This window comes from Labrus mixtus, chromosome 4, assembly GCF_963584025.1.
Source record: "Labrus mixtus chromosome 4, fLabMix1.1, whole genome shotgun sequence".
NCBI classification, from domain to species: Eukaryota; Metazoa; Chordata; class Actinopteri; order Labriformes; family Labridae; genus Labrus; species Labrus mixtus.
Window position 1 is genome coordinate 21,977,038 of NC_083615.1, and position 23,018 is coordinate 22,000,055.

The 23,018-nt window shown below is 39.5% G+C and overlaps 1 protein-coding gene across 2 annotated transcripts; it reads right to left on the bottom strand.

The window, feature by feature from the left end:
* Window positions 1–78: 78 nt before the first annotated feature.
* Window positions 79–21,039, bottom strand: mapk8ip1a (mitogen-activated protein kinase 8 interacting protein 1a). Of its 2 annotated transcripts, none has more exons than XM_061036377.1 (12): window positions 20,627–21,039; window positions 12,661–12,736; window positions 11,238–11,831; window positions 10,093–10,677; window positions 8,528–8,785; window positions 7,185–7,260; window positions 6,929–7,095; window positions 6,731–6,834; window positions 4,871–4,981; window positions 4,355–4,425; window positions 3,902–4,000; window positions 79–2,666 (listed from the first exon to the last, which is right to left on the bottom strand). In XM_061036377.1, the coding sequence occupies exons 1-12, from the start codon at window positions 20,696–20,698 to the stop codon at window positions 2,594–2,596; spliced, it is 2,286 nt and encodes a 761-aa protein (XP_060892360.1). In that variant the 5' UTR covers window positions 20,699–21,039; the 3' UTR covers window positions 79–2,593. The 2 variants fall into 2 exon arrangements, with proteins under 2 accessions (XP_060892360.1, XP_060892361.1); XM_061036378.1 differs by having other exon boundaries at window positions 10,384–10,677; window positions 20,627–21,038.
* Between the last annotated feature and the right edge of the window lie 1,979 nt (window positions 21,040–23,018).

Sequence of the window (23,018 nt, forward strand, 5' to 3'; positions counted from 1 at the left end):
AGTCTGTTGTTTTGCACACACAGTCACGCACTAAATTGCACAGCGTCGTTTGGGCCTGGTTAGTACACAGAGTTAAAGGAATCATGTCTTTGCTCAACCAGAGAAACCCTGCATGGAACCACATGTGGAAGAAAAGGAACATGAAGCAGCAAAAGGAGAAATGAGGCACCTTCACAGCAACTCCAAACGACTCCAGCAGTAGATTGTCAGGGCTTGGGCTTTTAAGATACAGATAAATATACTCTATATAACATTTTTGGAAACATCATTCTGTCCTCATCCGTGCAAAAGAAAAACCAAGCAGATTAATTGGTTTATAATACATTTCTTCAGAGCGCTGCCTTTTATACTGAAGTGGGAATTGTTTATATTAAGAAGAAGCCCTTTTTAGTAATATATCAAGTATGAAGGTAATTTAAAGACAGAAGATTTAGGTTCAAATGCAAGCATTGTCCGATGATCTTTATCCTATTTTAGAATCCAGTTTAATGAATTAAGCAACCATTTGTTGCTGTTACATCGACACATTTTTTAAAAAGGTTTTTTATTTTACAAAGAAGTCTTTGGCTGTGTTCAGACCAAAAGCGAGGCAACTTATCATTTGATTAATGTTATTATACAAATCACATGCAAAAAAACATAACTGTGTTTTTGACATTATCATGTAAATCATTAAAAATGTGCAATCCAGTGAGAGAATCATGTCTTATGATTTCAAAAGAACAGTTAATACAACCTCCAAAATTAGTTGAATTTGTTAACTTGTCCTCTTGCAGAGAAACTCAAAATGCATGAATTTTTTCTTGATTTTACACATTTGCAATATGATGTAGCATTTTTCTGCATTATTCCTTCTTGATTATTGGAGTTAAATTGCACATAAATCTTTTGATTGTGTTTTTATACCGGCATAATTTGCCAGATTTCTGTTGACATGTGACTAGCTATACTGTATAGGTGTAGTGGTGTAGTTCAACTGCAGCTTCATAGAGACAGATGGACAGAGGTTCTGCAACTGCACACAATGCCAGAGGTTAGTGTTTATCTGTTATCCAGGTAACACGCTGAGTCCAGGGTGATCTAACAGGTCATAAAATCCACCCTGATCCTGTATTTCATCATGCCTATAGACCCCTCTATTTCAGCCCTGCTCAGAACAGACTGTTTCTGTGTCTGTAACTTTAAATGAGCTGTGTTTGACCACGCCCCTCTCCGGAAATGTGATGTGTCTCCGGCTTTCTTGCACTATGCCCTATTGTTTATATAGAAGACAGACTCAAAGGACAGAAGAAACCCCTAGCTGTGCCAGTGTCACCCAGCTGGGTGAGGGGTTACTGCCCTTTGTGATGTCACAAAAATCTCCAAACGGTCTGTTTGAGCACACATTTTCTGAAAAGAGGAGAAAAGATGGAGAGGATGGACTTTTCTCATAATTGGGGGGTTTGTCGACAGGTGAGAGACACATATGAGTGTTAGAAAAAAAAAAAAAGTGTATTTTATATAATACGGGATCTCATAGTAAAGTAACGTTAATGCAGACATAGTTTTTTGGGAAGGCGATGAAATGAAAAAGCTGGGTGCCTATAAATAATGTTTTGAACCCAGACACACAGGGCCTGGTTATTCTGTCATACCAATATAAATAAAAACAAATCATCCCAAAATGATGAAATACAAATACTGAGGTAAAACTTTGCTTTGCTTTTGGTATGAACACAACTTTCATAAATAACTAAATTTAGCTACAGTTTCTTTCAAAATATGCACACCTTTTACTAAATTTCCTTGTGGTTCACATATTTACGTGACCTTTGCATATAAATTCATTGGTTTGCACACTGGAATGAATATTCTGAGCTTTTTAGAATTGGTTTTGAACTCGAGCTGCAGAGATAGACACTTGTGCCCTGACGTAAAATAAGACTAAAAGTTATTGGTGTATTTGTCCATTTAAAATGTAAAAGGGTTTAGCTTACCTCGCTGAATGGCTATATTAAAATATTGGTTTACAAATATTACAAACATATCATATTTAGACTATGAATTTTGATATTTTGCCATAAATCTTTGATGACATTTTTTGTCCCAGAAGTTGAAATCCTTGTGAATTTAGCATTCGACCATTATTACCATCTTATTTTTGGAGGAATTTTTTTTTTGGTTAATGTTTTATTTCATTGATTAGTTGCCAAACTGACTCCGCAAGCCCAAACACGATGTTCTAAATATTCTGTCAATAAATTACCTCCATCCTCCTGAAGGCTATCCCTAATGTTTTACATCAAATACTTACCTGTCAGTAATTTTAGCTCGTAAAATATATCACTATCAAATATTTGCATTTGTTTTTGGGGAGGTCTATGTTACATTTGTTCTCATAGTCAGGAACAGCTTGTTTGATCCTATCCATCCGAAGAGGTTTTTCTATTGTGACACGGCCAAAGGAAGAGGAAGATTGCTGTATCACTGGATGCCACTAAGAAAAGAAATCCACCATGCACGGAGATATATCTGTGATCCAGTTTGTGGTGTAAGACTGGGCTTACATGCACATAGTGAGTATTCAGTACATAGTGTGAGAGGGGGACAGGTGTTATTCAATGAAGATGTCTTCAGTGGGACAGGAGTAACCGACGTGTTGTTTGTAATACTGCTGGAAGGCCTTCCTGTAGGACAACACAAGAGGGAAACAGAAGATTAGAGGAGATTTTTTTTTTTGATTTTTAGCCCTAGTTTTACATATTTAAAGGCTAGGAGACAAAAATGTACAAAAAAAGAGTGTAATTCTTGAGGGTAAATGTATCTGATTTAAGCACACCCACGTTTTATAGCCAGAGCAGCTGTTGCATTGCTCTCCTTAAAGCCAACAGACTCCATTTACAAAACCACTCATTTTACCTTTATTTCTTATTATGTGGCAATGTGCTGATCTACTGCTGACTTGACCAGTACATTTCATTGTGTTATTGTGCTTTATTCTTGCCAGGCCAAGCTTTAAACAAAATGTTACACATTATAGTATTTGAACATGCTACACACACATAGGCTGAAATACACACACATGCACAAACAGGATCCTATGGACATGCACTAATGGAGAGGTGTCAGAGTGAGGAGGCTGCCCACAGCGAGCACTCCTGAGCGCATGGACGTTCGGTGGCTAGCTTAGGGGCACCTCGGCAGTGCCCAGGAAGTGAACTAGCACCTCTCCAGCTAAACCACAGCAATTTCCAGACTTGATCCGTTCCAGTTCACTAAACAAGTCAAAGCAAGTTGAACTAAGCCGCCCCATGATACAAAGAAAGTTTCAAAAATAAATAAAAAATACAATTCAGTAGGCTGTTGACCTGCAGTTTGTGTTGTACAACGAAGAAGTACTTTTTTTGTAGTTGTAGTCTGGTGGCATTGAAGAGAGACTTTAATGCCTGTTTCAGATGTTGTGATGTTATCTCAAGCTGCAGTGTGTTGAGCTTTTAGGGGCACTGTACGAACTTCTCAAAAAGAGTCATCAACAGCCAGAAAGGAGCTGCGTCAGCAACAGCTCAGCTGTTTTGGGTTACAATCCCCTCCAATGCAGATATTTCCATGATATGAGTGCCTTCATTCAGTTTGTCCTTTTTAGGGACAAAGTTTTGAGATATCTGTTTCCGAGATCTGTGCCTCAATCCAGACTAAATGGAGGTGAGCAGAAGTTTGTTTGATGTGGTTAGAGCTTTGAAAAACTTCAGCATAACTCCCAAAAACGAACTATTTACAGTTTAGGTTAGTTAGTTTAACTACTTTCTAATTAAGATTAAGTCCCATGTTGTCAGTTTTGTGTTTCACTCCTGTGCTACAGGGACAGAACGCCCTCAGTCAGAAAATAGGTGATAAATATCTATTACTATGACAAAGGCCTTACCCTACAGACACAGCCAGAGGATACAATGTTGTCTCTGACATCATCACATGACAAGCAAAGCGCTGTTGGTCAGGGTGCTTGGTGATGAAACCAAAATACCTGCAACACAATACCAGGGAGAAACACGCAGTTAAGACTTAATACAAAACTTTTTCTAAATAAAACAAGTGCTTAGGAAGAAGCAAGAAGCTTAAATGTGTGTATTTGTCATTAGAACAAATGCCAGTAAACAATTCATCAAGCTTTACTGGCATGAATGCAACAAAGAGAATATTGCTAAAGCATCAAATAGAAAATACAATAACAATAGCAGCAATTATAGTATATAAATGATACTAATATTAATGGATGATGTCATGATGCAAATTGTAACAATTAGATATTCAAGCATTTTGGAATTTCTTAATAGGTCAATATATTGAATTAAAAACTCTCTTCAGTAGTTCCACTCACTTGCTGTGTTTTGGGTGACAGCCACAGAAGGAGATGTTCTTCAACTGGAAGAAATGGAAACACTGGTCCCCCTGTGATAGAGATAAATAATCAAAGTTATAATCCTTCAAGTCCAAACTTTAGCTGGTGTTTGTTTGTCTGCTAACATCATGTCATAAGTTAAGCAAGTAGTAGTCATAGTTTATGAGGTGTTTTGAGACCAAACAGTTGAAGAGGAACTATCCACTAGGAAGTGTCCTGAGAACTACACACCATGGGGACTTTTTTTCTGTCTGCATTCGGACCACCATGTTGCTGGGAGAGTACCTACTCTGAAGCGGGAGCTAAAAAAGTTTTAATTAATCGGGTTCTAGGAACTATCAGAAAATGCCCATTATAATCACTTTTTGAGTTACTTTTGACCAACTCTCTAAACATTTTGATTACCTGCTGTAGCATTTTAGCCACACTGTATTTGAAAGGATTTGACACTTAGAAGGAAGGAGTAACATAGTAGTTATAGTAGTGCACTCTCACCCTGTGCGCGGAGTGACACTGGTCCTGGACGGTGATCTTTACACCCTTCACATTGACCTCCAGCACACAGTTTGGAGGAGGCTGACCTGTGGACCGCCTGTTACACGCCACCTGTTCACACAAATGATCAGAGAATCAGTCAGTCACATAACTGGAGTAGTCTGTAGTGTTCGGAAGTAGTTCAAACAAGCTGCTCTCTGACCATTTTGTAATCAAAAATAGTGTTCATAGTGTTACTTGTAGCTGGAGTAAAAGTAGGCCTTTGTAGATGAGGTAATTGAGCACTATATTTGAGGGACTACTTATTAAATATATTTATATTTATCAAGAAACTGAAAATTATTTTTTCTTATTCAAATGCTGGGAGAGCGTCACAAAAGGAAGTACAACCATCTTGTAGAAATACACTAGCATTTTAAGAAAGCTATTTTACTTCTTTTAAATATATTTTATTTGTTGGCCTGTTTTGCCTTTATTAGGAAGGACAGCTGAAGAGAGACAGGAAATGTAGGGGAAGACATGTAGCCAAGGGCAGATGTTGGGTTTGACCAGCAGCCACTGCGAGGAGGACTACAGCCTCTGTACATGTGGCGAGCAACACAACCACTAGCCTATCCACTTTTAGTTACTGGACTTTAACCTCTCCGCCACATTAAGGGGCAGAGAGGGTCCATCAGAGCTCACCATCTTACTCTACCCTGAGCACGGTGATTATCATTTCACCACAGAGATTCATAAAATTCCATCTTATTTTACTAAGTGCTTCAAGCTGATAGTAAAATGTAGAACGTGAAGTGAACAAAGTGTGTCCATTATACTTTGAGCTTAAGTAGCCAGCTCTGTGCTTTAATGTCCTTATGCAGGATTAAGAGCCAGTGAAGGATTTAGAGAAAACACAGTGTTGAGCTGAAACAGGCACAGCTCTCTTCTAACTTACAACTCTAAGCATATATTGGTCCTGCGTTGGAAGTAAAGTAAGTACGTTTCTAGTAAAATGTTAGCGTGTTCAGAAGCTAATTAAGACGTTTTATTAACAGAAAAAACACAAGAGCAAACATGTGGTTCTATAAAAATAAGACAAAAAGACTGAGTACACATGTTTCCCATTTGATGTGTTTAAGAAAATGTAATTTGGAAATGGGGTTGCATATAACAATTTCAATTTGTAAATTGAAAATAACTAAGAGAATATGTTGCCTGAACAAAACAAAAAGTAACTAAAAGGCATAAGTATGCATACAGAAAATCAGGCACCATAAGTATTTACAGCAGAGGCTTAATTCAAGAGAATGTCTACGTACAAAAATGTTTATTTCAGGGAACAAATTGACATTTGACCCCTCAAAAACCTTTAGTTCATGTAAATTTTTGGCCCTGATTGAAAGAATATCCCTCGAGGCATTCTTGAGATATCTTGATATCTGACTGATAATGGGGCAGTCAGACAAATGGGCTTAAATCTGGGCTGATAGACAATTTAAAAATATAATGGCTTTGCCTATCACTTTCATTGACATCAGTGACATAACAAAACATAGACTGATGTGGTGCAATAACCTGCTGTTGTAACACTTTGCAGGGCGGTGAGGTGGGGGGCAAAAGCAGCAGACTTTACAAAACTGTATGAAAATTTCAAGCTGCAAATTTTAATAATCAATGTACAGTAAACCAGCAGTACAATGCTAGCTTATGGTAGCTACTGCTACTTTGCAACACTATCAAACATATTTATCATTAAATCCTTATTATGAAACATGTTTGAAATGGTCATGCATCCTGCTTAACCTGCAATCAGTACAGGAGGTTTAAGACATGATAAGTCACCAAATAGTTTTCTGTACAGTGTCTGTATGGACGTACCTTTTGCATTGCAGCACACAGCACGTCGTTGCCTGTATGGATGGGGACCTGAACTGAACCGAGGAATCTCACCATGAACTGTTCTGTCCAACCATCTCTTTGGACTGTGAGAAGGAAGGAGAATAAACATGTTTATAAAATGATGTTGATGATGGTGATAATAATCTGTTTCTACAGACCAGTTTTTTTGTTTTGTACCTTGGTCACTATCTTCGGACACCTTGACAGCGTAGAAGGCAGGGAATATTCCAGTAGCTCCAGTCCTCATGTTGTAACCCTGACACCACAGGTCCTCACATTGGTTCAACACCAACACGGGGTCATCTGTCTCTAGGTGAAGCTCATCGGCATGACGAGGGACAAACCTGAAAATCGGCATAAGAAAGTACACTTAACTTTGAATTTAGTTTATTTGGACATGACACTATTCCTTTTGGAATGTTTATGTGTTTACCGGTAGGCGGCTCTGTGGCTCTGCTCTCGCTCCACTCCATCCAAAACACAGGAGAACATGCCGAATGATGCAGCCCCTGCAAGACACAGCATTGATTTTATTCTAACAATAAACACAACAAAACAACTCATCCAAGTGTATGTGTCACATTTATTCCTTTATGAAAAAAAACAGTCAAGTAGTCAAATTCTGACTGACTTAGTAATGGTTATGGTCTACGGGTGGTTATTGAAAAATTCATAATTACATTATAATAGCCTTTCTTACTTCCTTCGTAGACAAGAATGAATGTAATTCAAACAAACTCTATGCATTTAAACATTGTCTTAATCACAGGAACTACATTCATTATGTCCTGAGATTGAAAAACCGACAAGGCAATAGCATGAGGCCTGCTGAGCCACTGTCCATTTTGACTAGTTTTAGTTTCTTGTGTTTCTTTTGTATTAAACATAACTATTTCTGCCCTCCAAGATATGCATGGGAGGACATAATGCCTGTTACCTAATCAGTATACTAAAGGAGAATGCATCCCTACTGAGCTAAATTCATTCAAAACAGCCACATACATATGGCCGGAAAAAAACATGCCCAATGGTAACTCTATTTGATTATCAGGGTGTTTGTTCTTCTTAAGGCAGGTGCTAGATAGCTAATAGCTAGTTGACATTAGATAACACAAGACGCAAACAGTGTCTCATTTTGGGGATAACATCTTTTGGTGGACTCAGTCTATGAAGGACCCAGCCTTGGCAGCCTGTGTGAACTGCTCAGGTTGACCTGAAATGTAATGGTCTGGTCTATGGAAGATTCTCGTTTCCATCACCAGCTGTCACTGCCCTTACCTTTGTGGTTCTAAGTGCTGACCCTGTTGCAACCTTGACAGCTCCAGAACTAGCTGATCAAAATACCCTGATTAATATGACCAACCAATTCATATAGAAATGTAGATTTATGAAGAGCAGAACACTGTCTTAATCTTCACAAATGAGCTAACAAACTTCAGAGCTTTTGATGCTCTGATATGTCATCGGTTTTCAAACGAACATATGATTTGAAGTAATGTTTAATTAGAAAGTAAAATAAAAATTCTGCAACAATATAAAGATATACATAGAGGTAATGTAAGAACTTCCACCCTCCCTACCTATTAACCTAAACAATGTGATGTTTTGTTTTTTGATTGGCCATTCTTATTGTATTTTACCTTAGTTTCTTATCTTTTCTCTTTACAATCTGTACAGTACAAAAATGGAAGATGTAAACTGTTGATCAGAACATCTAAAATAACTACTTTAATGGGTTAGCCGATCGTTGATAAAAACTCTGACTCTTTTGTTTACCTGTGGCACTGTAATTGCTGCCTTTGTTAGTAAATAGGTTGAGGAATTTCCTACTCCTGGAAGCTTCGGCTCTTCCTCCATTAGACTCTTCTTCCTCTGAGGTTATGGTCGATATGACTTTGGATTGCTTGCAGATTCTAGCCACAACTTCCTTCCTTCTCTTCACCTCCTCCTCCCTCCTCCTCTGCATATCTTCTTCCCTCCTCTTTTTGGTCTCCTCCTCCTCAAGTCTCTGCTTTTCCTCCTCTTTTCTCCTTTCTTTAAGCATAGAAGAAGAAAAGATTAAACTGAAAGCAACATAAATCAACAACCAGGTCAACCAGGTTTGATTTCTACATATACACAGTCATCTAGATCAATGTTATCTGTTCAGTGGTGTTCCACAAGGCATAGTATTGGGTCCTCTACTAGTTCCCTTTTTTACCCTATGTTTTGACTTTAAAAAAAAAATACAAATGCATTATCGCTTACTAAAAACATTAATCAAGAAAATGCCAGTTTAAACACCGGCAGCATCTGTGAAAACAAGCAATAGTTGCGGTTGGACTCAATCTAACAGAGATACAAACAGCTTCCAGGCCAACAGTTTGTCTATTTCCTCCCCCAAAGTGAAGTTCAACTTTTTCTTTATTGTTTGCCCATATAGTTGCCATCAATAACAATTCACAGAGACAGAGAAACACTACTTTATTTTCATCTACTCTCTCATGAGGATCACCCACTGTTGGTTTGAGGGATGCCTGTGATTTTGACGTGGTTTTCAATCTCATTTCTATACCCAGTTTATAATACCAACAAAAAACTGTGAAGGCATGGGCTTTATATCAGTGGGCCACAGGCTCCCTCCCTTTGTTTTCCAAAGATAGACTTTGCTTGGACAGGCAAGCAAGGTGTGTTTGCCAACCATTTTTCATTTCTACCTTTCTAAGAAGGACAGAAAAACAGCCTGAAAATCATTCAATAAGATAATAATGAATTGCATAATTCATACATAGGGTGAGACGTCCTCTGGTACATCCCTTCCGTAGATTCATCAATTAAGCTGTGACCTATCATGTCAACTAAAGACAAACTTATGCTTGTGTTTGAAAAACTTATTCTTGGTGCTGATGTCATTCCTCATCAGGTTTCCATTATTTTGATACACTGTGTCATTAAACAACTTCAACCACAAACTACTAGTCCATGGACTAGTACTGACCATAGCCCATTTTGAGCAAGCCTTGTTTCACTGACGTTTTACCTGGACAATTAGTCATGTGGTGTACTTGTGAAAAACAAAACAAAACAATGAACGCTCCCTTTTCTGGTTTTACTTATTTATTTACTTACTTACTTACTTACTTACTGTATAATAGAGGCACTCAGAACTGTAACTTTCTGCCCTTTAACTCTATGATACGAGTCTGAGAATCAGAGACTAACCTCAGTTGTTCTGTTTTAGGAAAATCAACATAGTGAAAAAGCAATCTTTATGAAGAAGTTAAACCACCTTCGTTACAACACACTACTGCTTTGTGGCAGAATTGGGCTCATCCTTCTAAGAAATCAATCTGTGTCATTACCTTCCTGCCTCGCTTCCTCTCTCCTCCTCCTCTCCTCCTTATACTCCGGGTCTTCCTCCTCATTGGCTGACTGATAGACTGTCTCTGCATCGCTGTCATCATTGTGCTCGTTGTAACCGTGCAAGCAGTCCTTGAGGCTGACCAGCTCCAATTGAGCATGTTCATCGACCACCAGAGTGTATTTAACAGAGTCATAATTTAAACCCGCTGAAGCTTCACTCTTTGGTACAGTCTGAGCACCCGCACACTCTTCCTTTGTGACAAGGTTGGTACGATGCACCTCAGACTTACCATCACCTCTTCCTCTCCCTGTGATAACCTCTGACTTTTTACAGCCCATCTCTCTGTTTTTGTTGCCGTCAAGGCAGAAGGTCGGACCATTCTGGATGTTCATGCAGGTAGTCAGATCTCCTTCCCCCTCTTCCTCAGTGATGTCAGGGTTGGCTCGGTGGGACAGAGACGGATTCAGGGGCCCTGGTGGGGGGCCCTCAGTGTCTGAGCTGAGGGACATTCTGTTTGAGCCTCCCTCACTGCTGGACCGGGAGAGAACAAGGGGATTGTCCTGAGTCCTGTCATGGTTTTGGCCTAGGAAAACAAAATTGGACAGATAGGGATAAGAATTATTTTTATTATTCAGGGATAAAATCTGGAGCCATCTAATAAAATGGGAATAGTTTGGAACTTTGGATCTATACCCTGGTTAAAATAATTTTATTGCATGACATAGATATATTACACTGAAAACATGTCCATGGAGAAGATTCTAAACACTTTTTTTTTTTACAGGACTTCTTGTCATTTTGAATAGTTTTGTATTCAGCCCTCAAACTTCATTCTTTAATCAGCTTTGTGCCAGGTACCAGGCATAAAAAACACAGATTTACAGACCTCCTAATGAACATAGCTGTTGTAACAGCATATTATTTGGTTATAAACTGCTTATTTGGCTCTGTGTCTCGTGGTGTGTAAAGAGGCAGTTGTTTGTTCAAACATTTTTCTCAGCAATTTAAAAATGAAATCTTATGACAGTGATGAGTTTTGACAAAAATATGCTTACATGTAATATGCTGATTTGACCATTGTTGGAAGCTACTTTGAAAGCAACCCAACTCTGCTCTCTACCAGCTCTACAGGTGGTTCATTACCTTGGTCTTGGGTCTTCTCCTGATTTCTTGGTGCTACAGGTGTACGTGGGACCACCATGGCGGGCAGATAAACTTCCTGGTTACACAGAATGTTATTCAGCTTGAATCCCGTTCCTTTATTACCCCCTTTAGCACCTACTTTTCCTTTCCCATCAGCCCCCTTGTTTTTCAGTCCATTGGTTTCTTTTGACCTCTGATGTCCATTCTTCTCCTTCTCTTTCCCCCTGGACTCCTCACACAGTCGTCCTCCTCTTTTCTCTTCCTTCCCCACTGTCACCCCGTCCTTCCCTCTGATGTCCCCAAGGGTCCTCTCTCTCATCGCTGTCGTTGCTCTTCCTACCGTTTTGCCTCTTCCTCCTCCTCCTCCTGCTGCTTTCCTCTGACTCCTTGGTGTGCTGGAGGGATTTGTGTGTGTGGCTCTGAGCCCCTGTTTTTCCTGCGGCCGAGTGCGTGCGTCTGCAGCGGCAGCAGCTGTCTGAGTGTTGGTTTTTCCATTAGCTCCATTGGCAGTGGGGGGTTTTGGGGCCGGGCGCCGCGTGCTGCGTCGGACTTTGTCCTCTGGTTTTTGTTGGCTATCGGGTGGTGTGAGGTCTCCTTTACACACAAGAAATGAAACAATAGTTTCAGATTAAGTGTTAGGCAACCAGATGTAAGAGTAGGGATTATCAAAGTAGCCCAAAAGTAAGCAGTTTATCTTTGATGAGTTACAGGAACAGAGAAAAAAATCCATGCTAGATGATATTCAAGTAATTCAAGAACATCTGTACTTTATTCTCAAGAATCTGTTGATATGATGCCTTGCACCCCCACTTTTTTATATTTTATAACATGTAATTAAATGGTGTTTCCTGTTATCTTGTCCCCTTTTAAATATTTTGGAACCTTTATCCCTGGTAGGTCTGAAACTTTTTGGAACATCCCCAGTAGATTCCTACAGCCAGCAAAAACAATGGGCTTAAATGGCTGCTCGTGCACATGATCCAAGTAGGACCAACAAAAGTGCTTGTTTTTGCCAAAAAACAAGATTTAGTTAGGATCAAATAGGCTATATAAAAGTGGAGGAATACCCCATTCAAATTAATAGAACTGATTTAATGAGCCATTCTCAGTTTTACTGTACCGGTCGTGTGTACTTAGACTTGCAAGGCTTAATCTTTCAGACAATATGCTACTGGCAGGATCAACCAGGTAGCCTGGAACATGGTCACCGGCGACGGCGCCTAGTGGCGCTGGGTCGAATTTGTGAGGGAAAGGTTTATTTTACACCAATGTGAGCCAATAAGCAACCTTTTGTAACTATTTGTGCTAAATGTATTTCAAACAGAAAATGCGTACTATAGAAATCCCATCACTACTTCCCTGCCCAGTGTTCTGTCTTTTGTTTGTTTGTTGTTGTTTTTTTGTATACATTTGATGTCCATACCTGTTATGTGTGGGGAGGAGGAGTGGGAGTCCTTCCAGCTGTCCTTCTTTCCAAAAGAGTTGTTGTTAATGCAGTCCTGGATGTTAAAGAGACAGAAAAGCAGCATAAAACTCAATTCAACACACCAACACACACACACACACACACACACACACACACACACACACACACACACAGAGGAGGTTTTGTTAGCCAGCACACAAGTGTGTACTGAGAGCCAGACCTACCCGTCTTGTGTCATCTTGGGTGCACACAAAAGCCTCTCTAGTTTGACGCTAAAGGTGGTCTAGAAATTATTTTCTCTCACTGCAGGATTAAAACTATCAAATGATCAGAAACTTATGGGGAGCAAGGATCAGTCTTTTATAGATTGTGTCCACGTCACGTTGTTTTAGTTTCCAGAACCTGCTATGGAAGCAAGTATTGTTGCCATAGAGATTTGAATATTTTATGATTAACTGTGACTCCTGAATTACTGAATTTAGTCAAACAATCAGTTCTGCACTGTGTAGCTGCAGCATGGACTTTCACATATTTCATCTCTTCAACACAACTCATGTTTGCGTCACCTGACAACCACAGAAAACCACGATATTCAGATAAATATCTAGTTTTGGGGACTTGCTACCCTTATATTGCCCTCAGAACAATCGCTAACAGCGATTTCAGTCGCTAACATCAATGTCCTTACTTGCACTTCACTGACATATTGCATGACGAGGGTTCAATCCCCAGCTGAGCAACATGTCCGATGTGTCCTTGGGCAAGACACTCAACCCTGCATTGCTCCCGAAATTCAGCATCAAAGCATAGCTACTGTAGGTGAGTGCTAACTAGCTAACATTAACTAGTTAACCTTACCTAACGATAGTATCAGGATCATTGTCAGCTTTCACTTTCAGTCAGTGTTCTAGGGCAGTGATGTTAGAAAACGGGCACTCATATTTTACTCAACTTAAATTATATTTTATGGCAGGATTGGGCAGAGTCTGTTATTTTGTTCCCTCCTGGATGTTGTTGTTAGTTAGCAAAAGACAAAATAACAGAAACATTCACTAGATTAAAAAAAACCCGATATAAGTATATGAGGGAATAATATAAAAAAATGTATCCTAATATTATTGTTAATATCAGTATCATCCTCACTCTCATGACATCATTGCCAGGAAAAGGAGGGAACATCAACCAGGAAGTGTGCAACAGACCAGCCTAAATGTCAGGAGAACCACACGTCATGCTGACTCACTTGCTGACATCCCATCATGCATCTGGATTTTCTAATGCACACTTTTTCTGTTCTGTGAGGATGGTTACTCAGCGTGTATGTGTGTGTGTGTGTGTGTGTGAGTGTGTGTGTGTGTGTGTGTGAGTGTGTGTGTGTGTGTGTGTGTGCGTGCGTGTAGATCAAAGCATCTCTCTCTCTCTCTCTATGTGAAACAGATCCCTCTCTCTTAAAAACAACAACACACTGATCTGATATTTCAATGGCATACTTAAATCTAAAGGAATCACTTTTACTATCAACTAAATCCATGTCGAAGAGAGCAAACCGCTGGCTGTTCTTCTCTCATGTTTACACTCAGAGGGGGAAGCTCAAAATGTCATGATGGCTTACTGCTGGGTTCTACGTTGCCTATCATTGTTGGGAATCACATCACTATGGTTTTGGGTTGGCTGAGGCTCATTGTAGAGCTAGTTGGCATTTTGATCCTCAGCTTCAGCTTCTACATGTCAAAGTATTCGTCGCCAAGTAACTGAAACCTAAAATGCTCCTGCGGTTGAATGTGTATGAATTGGATTAGTTAATACTGATGGGCTCTTAGTACAGCAGCCTCCTTATCAGTGTATGAATGTGTGCATGGGTGAATGTGATTTAGAGTCAAAGTGCTTTGAGTGGTCAGAAGACTAAAGCACTATATAAGTACTGTCTATTTACCATTTAACATTTCATGTTACACTTGTTTACACTTCCCAATTCTGCTCTTTCCATTGTCTTATCACTTTCTACTCAAAAGACAATATACAGTGAACATAGGAGCGACATTCTCTCATTTAAACAACAGTAATAAAGCATGAGTAAATATAATACAATAGTCCAAATGTCTTACGATTTGGAAATCTGTAAGAGTAACCACTATAGGCTTGTGTCTGACAACATTAACACAACTATCAGAGTTATTTTAAAGTATGGCTGAAAAGTGTCACCGTCTCAGCTAGGCCCTAATTAACTAGAAATATTTCACATACTTGGCATCCAAAAAACTTAAATTACTCTTTATATTACAAATGAACAAATATTAAAATGTTCAATGATAATGTGAATGCTGCAAAGTTTTATAAAATAACATAAAAATCTGTATGATCACAGGGAAGACATTTTAGTTTTTCTTGAGTCAGTTCCTCTTTCACTTTCTTGTGAGTCGGATAGGGATCTGATCCAAAGTTGTATTGATTTTTGTTTGGCATATGCTACACACACTTACAAAACTGACAGAATAGTTTTGCTCACAAACAGACAAGCAAACCACACTGAACAAAAAAAATATCTTCGATTGCATAGTCACAACAGTAAATACATATTCAGGCCCTCGTCCTGCTCTATGTCATGTCTCACGATGGTGTTTGAAGATAAAACGATGACGAACAAATATGTGATAAGTCAGATTGATTGTGTTTCTTTGATCCCTGTTTCTACTCCTATGCTAAGCTAAGCTAACTGGCTACTACCTGTAGTTTAATATTTAGTACACAGGACACATTTTTCCATGGCTCCTCTTGAAAATTATCTTGTACAATATCATTCATACATGTCATTTTGTATTATTTATTTAAGTCTCCTGACTGTAGGAATACTGCTGTTCACAACTTTTCTGACAAAAATTTGGCAATAAACCTGATTCTGATACAGCTCTGAGTGATAAGATCTTCTGCAAGAAAACACGTAATTTAGTCTTGTATCAGTCAATACTATAAGCTTCTAAATAAATAGTTATGAATGTTAGTTGTTATGAATTTTTTTTTTTAACCACAAGCCAGCTTCCTGCTAATAACCTCCTTTAAGGGTTATCTCTCACCTTCAAAACCAACAGAGGATTTCTCTTTGATGGGAGACAGACCCGAGCAGGTAAGATATAAAAACATGTCATTAGCCCTGTCACAAAACCAGACTCCATACAGTCTAAGTGTACCTAAAATTACTTTCAGACAGACATTAGAGATCAATATGGCTGCCTCTGATGCTAAATCAACAACCTCCTCCCTCAAACAGAGGCAGAAAACAGTGTAGGGGAAGCCAGACTTCACCTTGAGGCAAAAGAGTGCTGCTTGATCTTTTGTTTCAAAATGGTCCCTCTTCTGCAACTTAGACTTGTTCTGAGCAGGTGTAGAATCCACCTCCTCATCCTCTAGGCGAGCCTTAAACTCCCCTTTTCTGACTGCAGGGTTTAGGGAGCACATGTCTTAAAGTATCATACCAATTATTTCACAGATCTTTCAAAGTCACATTCCCTCTTTTCAGCCCGTCTATGTTTGCTCATAATGTGTCTAAAGCAAAGCAAAGTCAGTGCACCAGCTCAGTTCTCAGATTACAGTGCATGAATGCACCATTGCCCTGATGAGTCTGCATATACAGCTGCTACTATATAGAGATAGGAGAATTATGCAGAGAATAGAGATGGGCGTCTGATATTTCTCACTAATCTACTCTCCCTTTTCATTGCTTAACAAATGAAACATATAGCCACTGATGTCTTCAAAACAAGTAACAATATAGCAGATTGATGCATGCTGTACAACTGTTAAAAGAAGTCTTTTTAAACAAAAATTTCAAGATGTCTTCTGATGTATTTTGAAGGTTGGTAATGAGAGACAGAATTGGATCAGCGGTAGAGTCGGTCGTCTCTCAACGGGAAGGTCGGGGATCCCCAAGCTCCCCAAGTGGCTCTGGCTTCTTCATCTGCGACGTGTGAATGTGTATGAAACGATAAAGCGGCATAGTTTATCGTCTAATAAGCAACTTGAGAGGTGTCCATGGATTCAGGGCAATAAGGAAGCCGCATTCGCACCTCCAGATGTATCTATAAAGTCATTATTTGGTTGATTGCATCCCCAAGAGCCTGTTCTTCTGCTTCTGGTGAGTCTCAGTTGAGCTCTAAATACAAGCTTCACACTGCCATACAGCAGCTATATGCGCTAAAAAAAAGTCTTGGGATTTACTTGCAATTAATGGGTCTTTAATGTTGCTAAAATAACATCATCATGATACAGAATTGTAAAAAATAAAAATAAAAAATCCAATCTTTGTCAGGTCTGTTCTCAGATGGATAATAAATCAACTTTTCAAAATGCTTGTTTGTTGAATGGAGGTCAGATCTATCATTACTGATGCTTCACAGGAAGTTGGAAACCTACACACTGATTGAGTATCAAGCAGATTTGTCACTCAAGTTGACATTTTTAAATCTTTGGATTATAACCTGCGCCTGAATGCTGACATCCGTTTAGGGATAAATATATCGCCGTCAGATTACCACTAATGGGAACCAAAATTACATTACAGTGGATTACATCTGCTGCTCTCCACATGGCTGTGTTTCCCACACACACCAAAGCCTGCTGATATGTAATTGGTCATTACTACTCAGACTACAATCATTTATCAGGCATGTTGCTTATATCTGTTGGAACAGATGTATTGAACAACCCAAAGAGCAGAACCTATTAACACCTTGAAGCCACCTCCCTAACACGTGCTAACTTTAGAACTAACAATTAGGTGATTAATTCACTGCTAAGAGTCAATCACTACACAAAAGTACACACACACACACACACACACACACACACACACACAGACACACACACACACACACACACAAACACACAGACACACACATGCACGCACGCACAAACACACACACGTGCACAGGACTGTGTAAACAGCAGGGCTTACATGTTAAGTGAGAGTGAGTGTTATCTGGTCTAGCCTAATCCAGCTCCTGTGGTGAGTCCAGCTGTCAGGCAGGAGTCTGCTGAGGACACAGTTTACAGCTGACTGATGATCAACACACTGCACGTTTGATGTGTTTGACATTGACGACCTGATCAATACTACACTGGCTGATCATGGACTCGTGCTTTTTATAGACTTTTTTTCCATTATGTAAACTCTTCACGTATAAATTGCTATAAGTATTTGATATTAGGGAAAATATTAGCATTGGATTTAAACAATTAACATAAAGCATTCTTTTTCATGCAGTTTTCCTTCCTTATACTGGTCATACTAAAGTATACTATCTGCATATGTCCTGCATTACTGTAACTGCAACTGGAGAATTTAGGAAATCATCGTCATGTGCAAGACCGATTTCTGGATGTTCTTTAAAAAAAAAAAAAAAAAAAGATCAAAAATATTTAATAAAGACAAATACAAACCAATTAAAGTGCATTTCTGATTAAACATTCTGGTAACACTTTTAATAAATATCAATATTCACCATTAACTAGTTGCTTATTAGCATGCTAATTAGTAGCATACTGGCTGCTTATTATTAATATTCATTATTAAGTAGTGTAGTCATTATTAAGTGCTTATTAGTACTGTAATCTACATCACCATAGTCTATAATAGGTCATTAACTAAGATGATAATCAGTTAGGACATTTTTTCTACATGAATTATGAAGTTAATATGCATTTGCTTACTTCGACCTTATAAGGGCCATACAACGAGAAGCATAGAATCACGTACAACCTTTAAAGTTCAAGTATTCATGATGGGCTTAGTGCAAAACCCATTTTGAGTCAAGTAAAAGTATCACACATGATTAAATGAGAAACCCTTTGAAGCAGCATATACCTAGCAGCCTCTATATGTTCCCTTAATCCTCTGAGACCAGGTCCACAGCTCTTACAGTGCTGCTGCATTAAAGCAAACAGGGCCGGTATGCAGCTTGTGAAGGATTGAATTGAAGACACAATAACCTTCTATATCTGCCTGTCAGCACATCGTCACTCTATTTCAGGGTGGAGAGGATCATTGAGTGTTGAATGAACCTGTACTGATAACATCTATATAGGAGACGTTCACATTACATCCTTTAGGTACACTATTTCTCTAAGGACAGTGTTGGATGTTATCAACAATGCAACAAGCTGACATCTTGTTAGATTTTAGAAGTTGAATGTTGGGAAGATTTCAAAGAAGAGATCATGGTTGAGTTAGGAGGGCATGATAATTCAGTTTCCTGATCGAGTTAATCTGAATGAGTTAATGATATAATGCTGATTTACCCCTCTGTATATCCTTGCATTTGAAGAGTCATTTTAACACATGTACAAAACTATCGGGACGCTTAAATTCCATCTGCCAAATTCTTTATCCAAACTTTATCAGGACAGTTTCCTTCCAGTCCCATATAAAATCTTTAGCATTAAGTCGGGGGAGCCGATGTGTGAACACAGTGGGTAATATTTATGAAAATGCATGCAAGTGTGGACGTGGTAATAAGGTTTATATCATGCGACCAGTGCACGACCGGTTTGATCTTTGTGCACGTAATTGCACGAAACTGCTACACACTGTTTTCTGCTCTCCAGTATGTTCTTCTCCACTCCTTTCTTCATCCTTTGAATACGTACACTTACATGTAGCATTGCTAAAAGGGCAAAAACTGTCACCATACCATAGGACTCTGTTGATCTATCCGCCATTTTGGATTCGTGTTAACACTACACTCTGACATCTGCAGCATCCTTTTTACGTCATGTCCTGCATCCTTAGACAACAATATTTAAGTGACACAAGAAAGAAAAGATCCATTTTCATATGGGTCATTCCTGTTACGTTGTCAGACACTACAGATGCAAACCTGAGCCTGTTGGTTACAGTTACAGGTAGGCTACTGTTGTGTACTTTGAACACACAGCAAACAATTATGATGCAGCATTTACAGCATGTGTTCTGCATGATGAAGGAATCTCCTGGCCTGATTTGGACTTGTACATTTGACCAACTCTAACCACCGAAATGCCATCACAACAACTGTGGTTAAAAGATGCTCCGTTGGAACTCGTACATCTGTGTGTTGAGTTATTTAGCTGTATCTGAAGGGAGACCCTGGTTAGGGTGCTCTGATCTGATCTGCACTGACACAGTCAAAAGGGTGCAACTCATTTAAAGGGATACACCAGGAAAATAGTACTGCTGCTACTACTGCTTGATCCCTCAAGAAAGCACTCATTACTGAACACCCCTCCAGGAGCAAAGGCTAGCTACACCGCTGTATCATCTGGACTTGTTATGATAGAAATGTTCCTCTAGACTTGACATTTTATGATCCTGCTCTTCTATTTTTTACCAGAAGACACAGCTACAGATGACCTATATTAACCATACTTGTATGTATTTAACAAAATGGCAGACTGCCTCAGAGGATCTTGTTATAAAAGCCCAACCAGGCTCAGTTTCCCCACCAGTAAATATGAGCTGTCAAGGCGTCCTTGAAGAAGTCAAACTGCTCACCTATTGTGGGTCTGCTGCATGATACATGATACAGATTGACTTATGAGTATGAATGTCCTAAAAATAGGTATGTGCCCTGAATGTATGCCACATATCGGGGAGAGAAAATGTGCCTTTATCGAGTCGGAGCTAATTATACACGGATATAAACGTACCATTTTCACAACTGACCCACTGCCAAGACTCACACACACACCCAAGAGCATTCACAAACACAGAGACACGACCGGCCAACGCTGTCTCATTCTGAAGACAGCATCCTCCTGGAAACACACACACACACACACACACACTTAACACACAGTAACCCATTTATTCAGCCTGATGTCACTGCTGCTTAACACAGCATCCACCCCTCCTCACACACAGACACGTATACAGACACACACACACACACGTACACACTGATTTGAAAAACAAGGATCCTCCCAGCCTCCCTACCTGGGTGCCGGCTTGTGGCAGTTGAGGGAACAGAGCCAGGGTGGTCGGCCTCTTTGGTCGATATTTATCCATGACAGCACAGGTTTGAGCCCCCTCTAACAGGTGATAGCTTCCTCCCTCCCTCCTCCTCTTCCTCCTCCTTTATTAAGCCCGGTTCGGCGCTCCACAGCTCGGACAAGGCCTCCCCCACCCTCCTCTATCTCCCTCTCTCTTACCCCTTCTTCCTGCTCAGTCTCCTCAGCATCGATCAGCTCTAAGCACCCAGCCCCAGGACACACCCCTCAAACTCACTCCTCGCGTTATTATTGGCTGGCCACAGTGTCACATCATCATCACCATCATCTTCCTGGCAGGAGCAGAGCGGAGCAGAGAGAGGAGGAGAGGAGAGACGAGAGAGGGAGAGACAGGAAGAGGAGAAGAGAGAGAGAGAGAGAGAGAGAGAGAGAGAGAGGGAGAAGGGTGGCGTTGAATGGAGGCTGTTAGTGTTGAGTGAGGATTGACAGAGCGAGGCAGGCAGGGAGGGAGGAGAGAGAAGCAGATGCAGGCAGGAAGAGAGAGGGGGGAGGAGGAAGTGAGGCTCAACCAATCAGAGGAAGGCATGACATCATCAGCTCATCTGCCTGTGGCGTTTCAAGGCTAATAAACAGTGAGTGTGCCTGTGTGGTGAGTGTGTGTGTGTGTTTGTGTAACCTTGTCAAATAAGATTAGACTGTAACAGTGATCCCATGGAGAGACAAAGACCAAAGACCAGCCAGTAAACCTATCAAATAGTCAGCCAGCAGAGGACCCAGAAAACCAGCCATTTAACTGTTTAGACACCGACTGACCAGTGATCTAGTAAGACATCCAGTGAGCCAAAGAACCAGACAAGTCAGAAAGACAGCAAATCAATTGTAGTCCACAGACAAACCAGTTAGCCAGTATTTTAACAGTCTAGCTAACAATAAACTAGTAAAGCAGGCAGCCAGCCAAGCAATTTAAAACACAAGACACTTTTCGTCTGGCCAAATCAGCCTGCAACCATTCACTTGACCATTTATTAAACAGCACTCATTTGGCAGCCAATCTTGGAAACCATTTGCTATAATCTGATGACAATACAGACTATTGGAGTCCTAGCTAACTCTACAGGGCTTCCAGTGTAGCAGATGTTAGCTATAGGACTTCTGGTCAAGAGGATCTCTTCTATGTGTTGCCCTTGTTCATACTCGACTCACAACTTATGAAAAGACAATGGACACAGAAACACATGCCGGCATGTGTTTGTTTAGGAATAAATTAAACAATAAATAGTCATTAGATGACGGTTGATGGAAGCTGGGATTTTATTTTGGGTGGTTGCTTTCTGTTTCTTTTCCTGGCAACACTGACTTTTTCCTGTAAACAACCATATACAATCAAATGCTAATGGAAAATGCCTCACACCCTACGAGCAAAAACCAAAACATCAAAATCCAGTCTACTAAGGGACTACTAACGTCATCATCCAGTTCTCCAAAAATGAATTAGACTGTCATTTTCAATAACCCAGATTGTAAGTATCAGAGATTAAAGTCTTAACTAAGTTAAAAAAAGATGTTCCTTTAAACTGTGGATGATGCTATCAATCTTATTGCTGATTATCTGTTTATCATCTGTTCATAACACCTGATTAAATTCATTCAGTGAAAAGGGGTTTCATGTCATGGTCCTTGTCTAATAATGTATTTTATGTTTTATTGTTTTTCAGTTACTATTTCTATCCTTTGTTTCTTCCCTCCTTTGCTTCATTTCTCTCGTTTGTGATTGGGTGCCTCTCCCTTATTATTTAGCTGTAATTAGCACATTTCCTGTTTCCTGCAGTGATTGATTTCAGACACAGAATATGTCTTTCTTCCCCTCTCCAAAAAAAGAAATGTGGTATTTATCAATATTAACAACCCACTGGAGAAGTCCATTACAGGCAGTGGATCGACAAAACCATGCAGGAAAATGATGAATAAACCTAATAGGTTAATATTGAGATCCCAAATATATTTCATATATCTCTTATGATTCCCCTTTAATTTAAAACAACAATAATAATAATAATAATAATAATAATAATAATAATAATAAAGTTTATTTATATAGCGCTTTTCGCAGACAAAGGTCACAAAGTGCTTTACATCAACAAAAAACACAAAAATAGCATACATACAATGAAAGAAGAAAAAGAAAAAATGAGTATGTTATGGACAACATTATAAAATCCTGCTATAACCAGGAACAATAAAACATAGATGAGTAGGTACACTGGGTGGACCTGGTTACCCATAGGCCTGTCTAAACATTAACGTATTTAGTTGTTTTTTAAAAGACTCAACAGAGTCAGAAAGACGTAGCGAGACGGGTAGAGAATTCCAGAGGATTG

Bases quoted from the DNA above. Each gene is read 5' to 3' on its own strand.
- mapk8ip1a (XM_061036377.1), bottom strand. From the start codon at position 20,698: ATGGATAAATATCGACCAAAGAGGCCGACCACCCTGGCTCTGTTCCCT. The intron at 10,678-11,237 runs GTAATGAACCAC...TTGTTTTCCTAG, and splicing joins GGAGAAGACCCAAGACCAAG to GCCAAAACCATGACAGGACT. The intron at 8,786-10,092 runs GTAATGACACAG...CTATGCTTAAAG, and splicing joins AGAGGAAGCGAGGCAGGAAG to AAAGGAGAAAAGAGGAGGAA.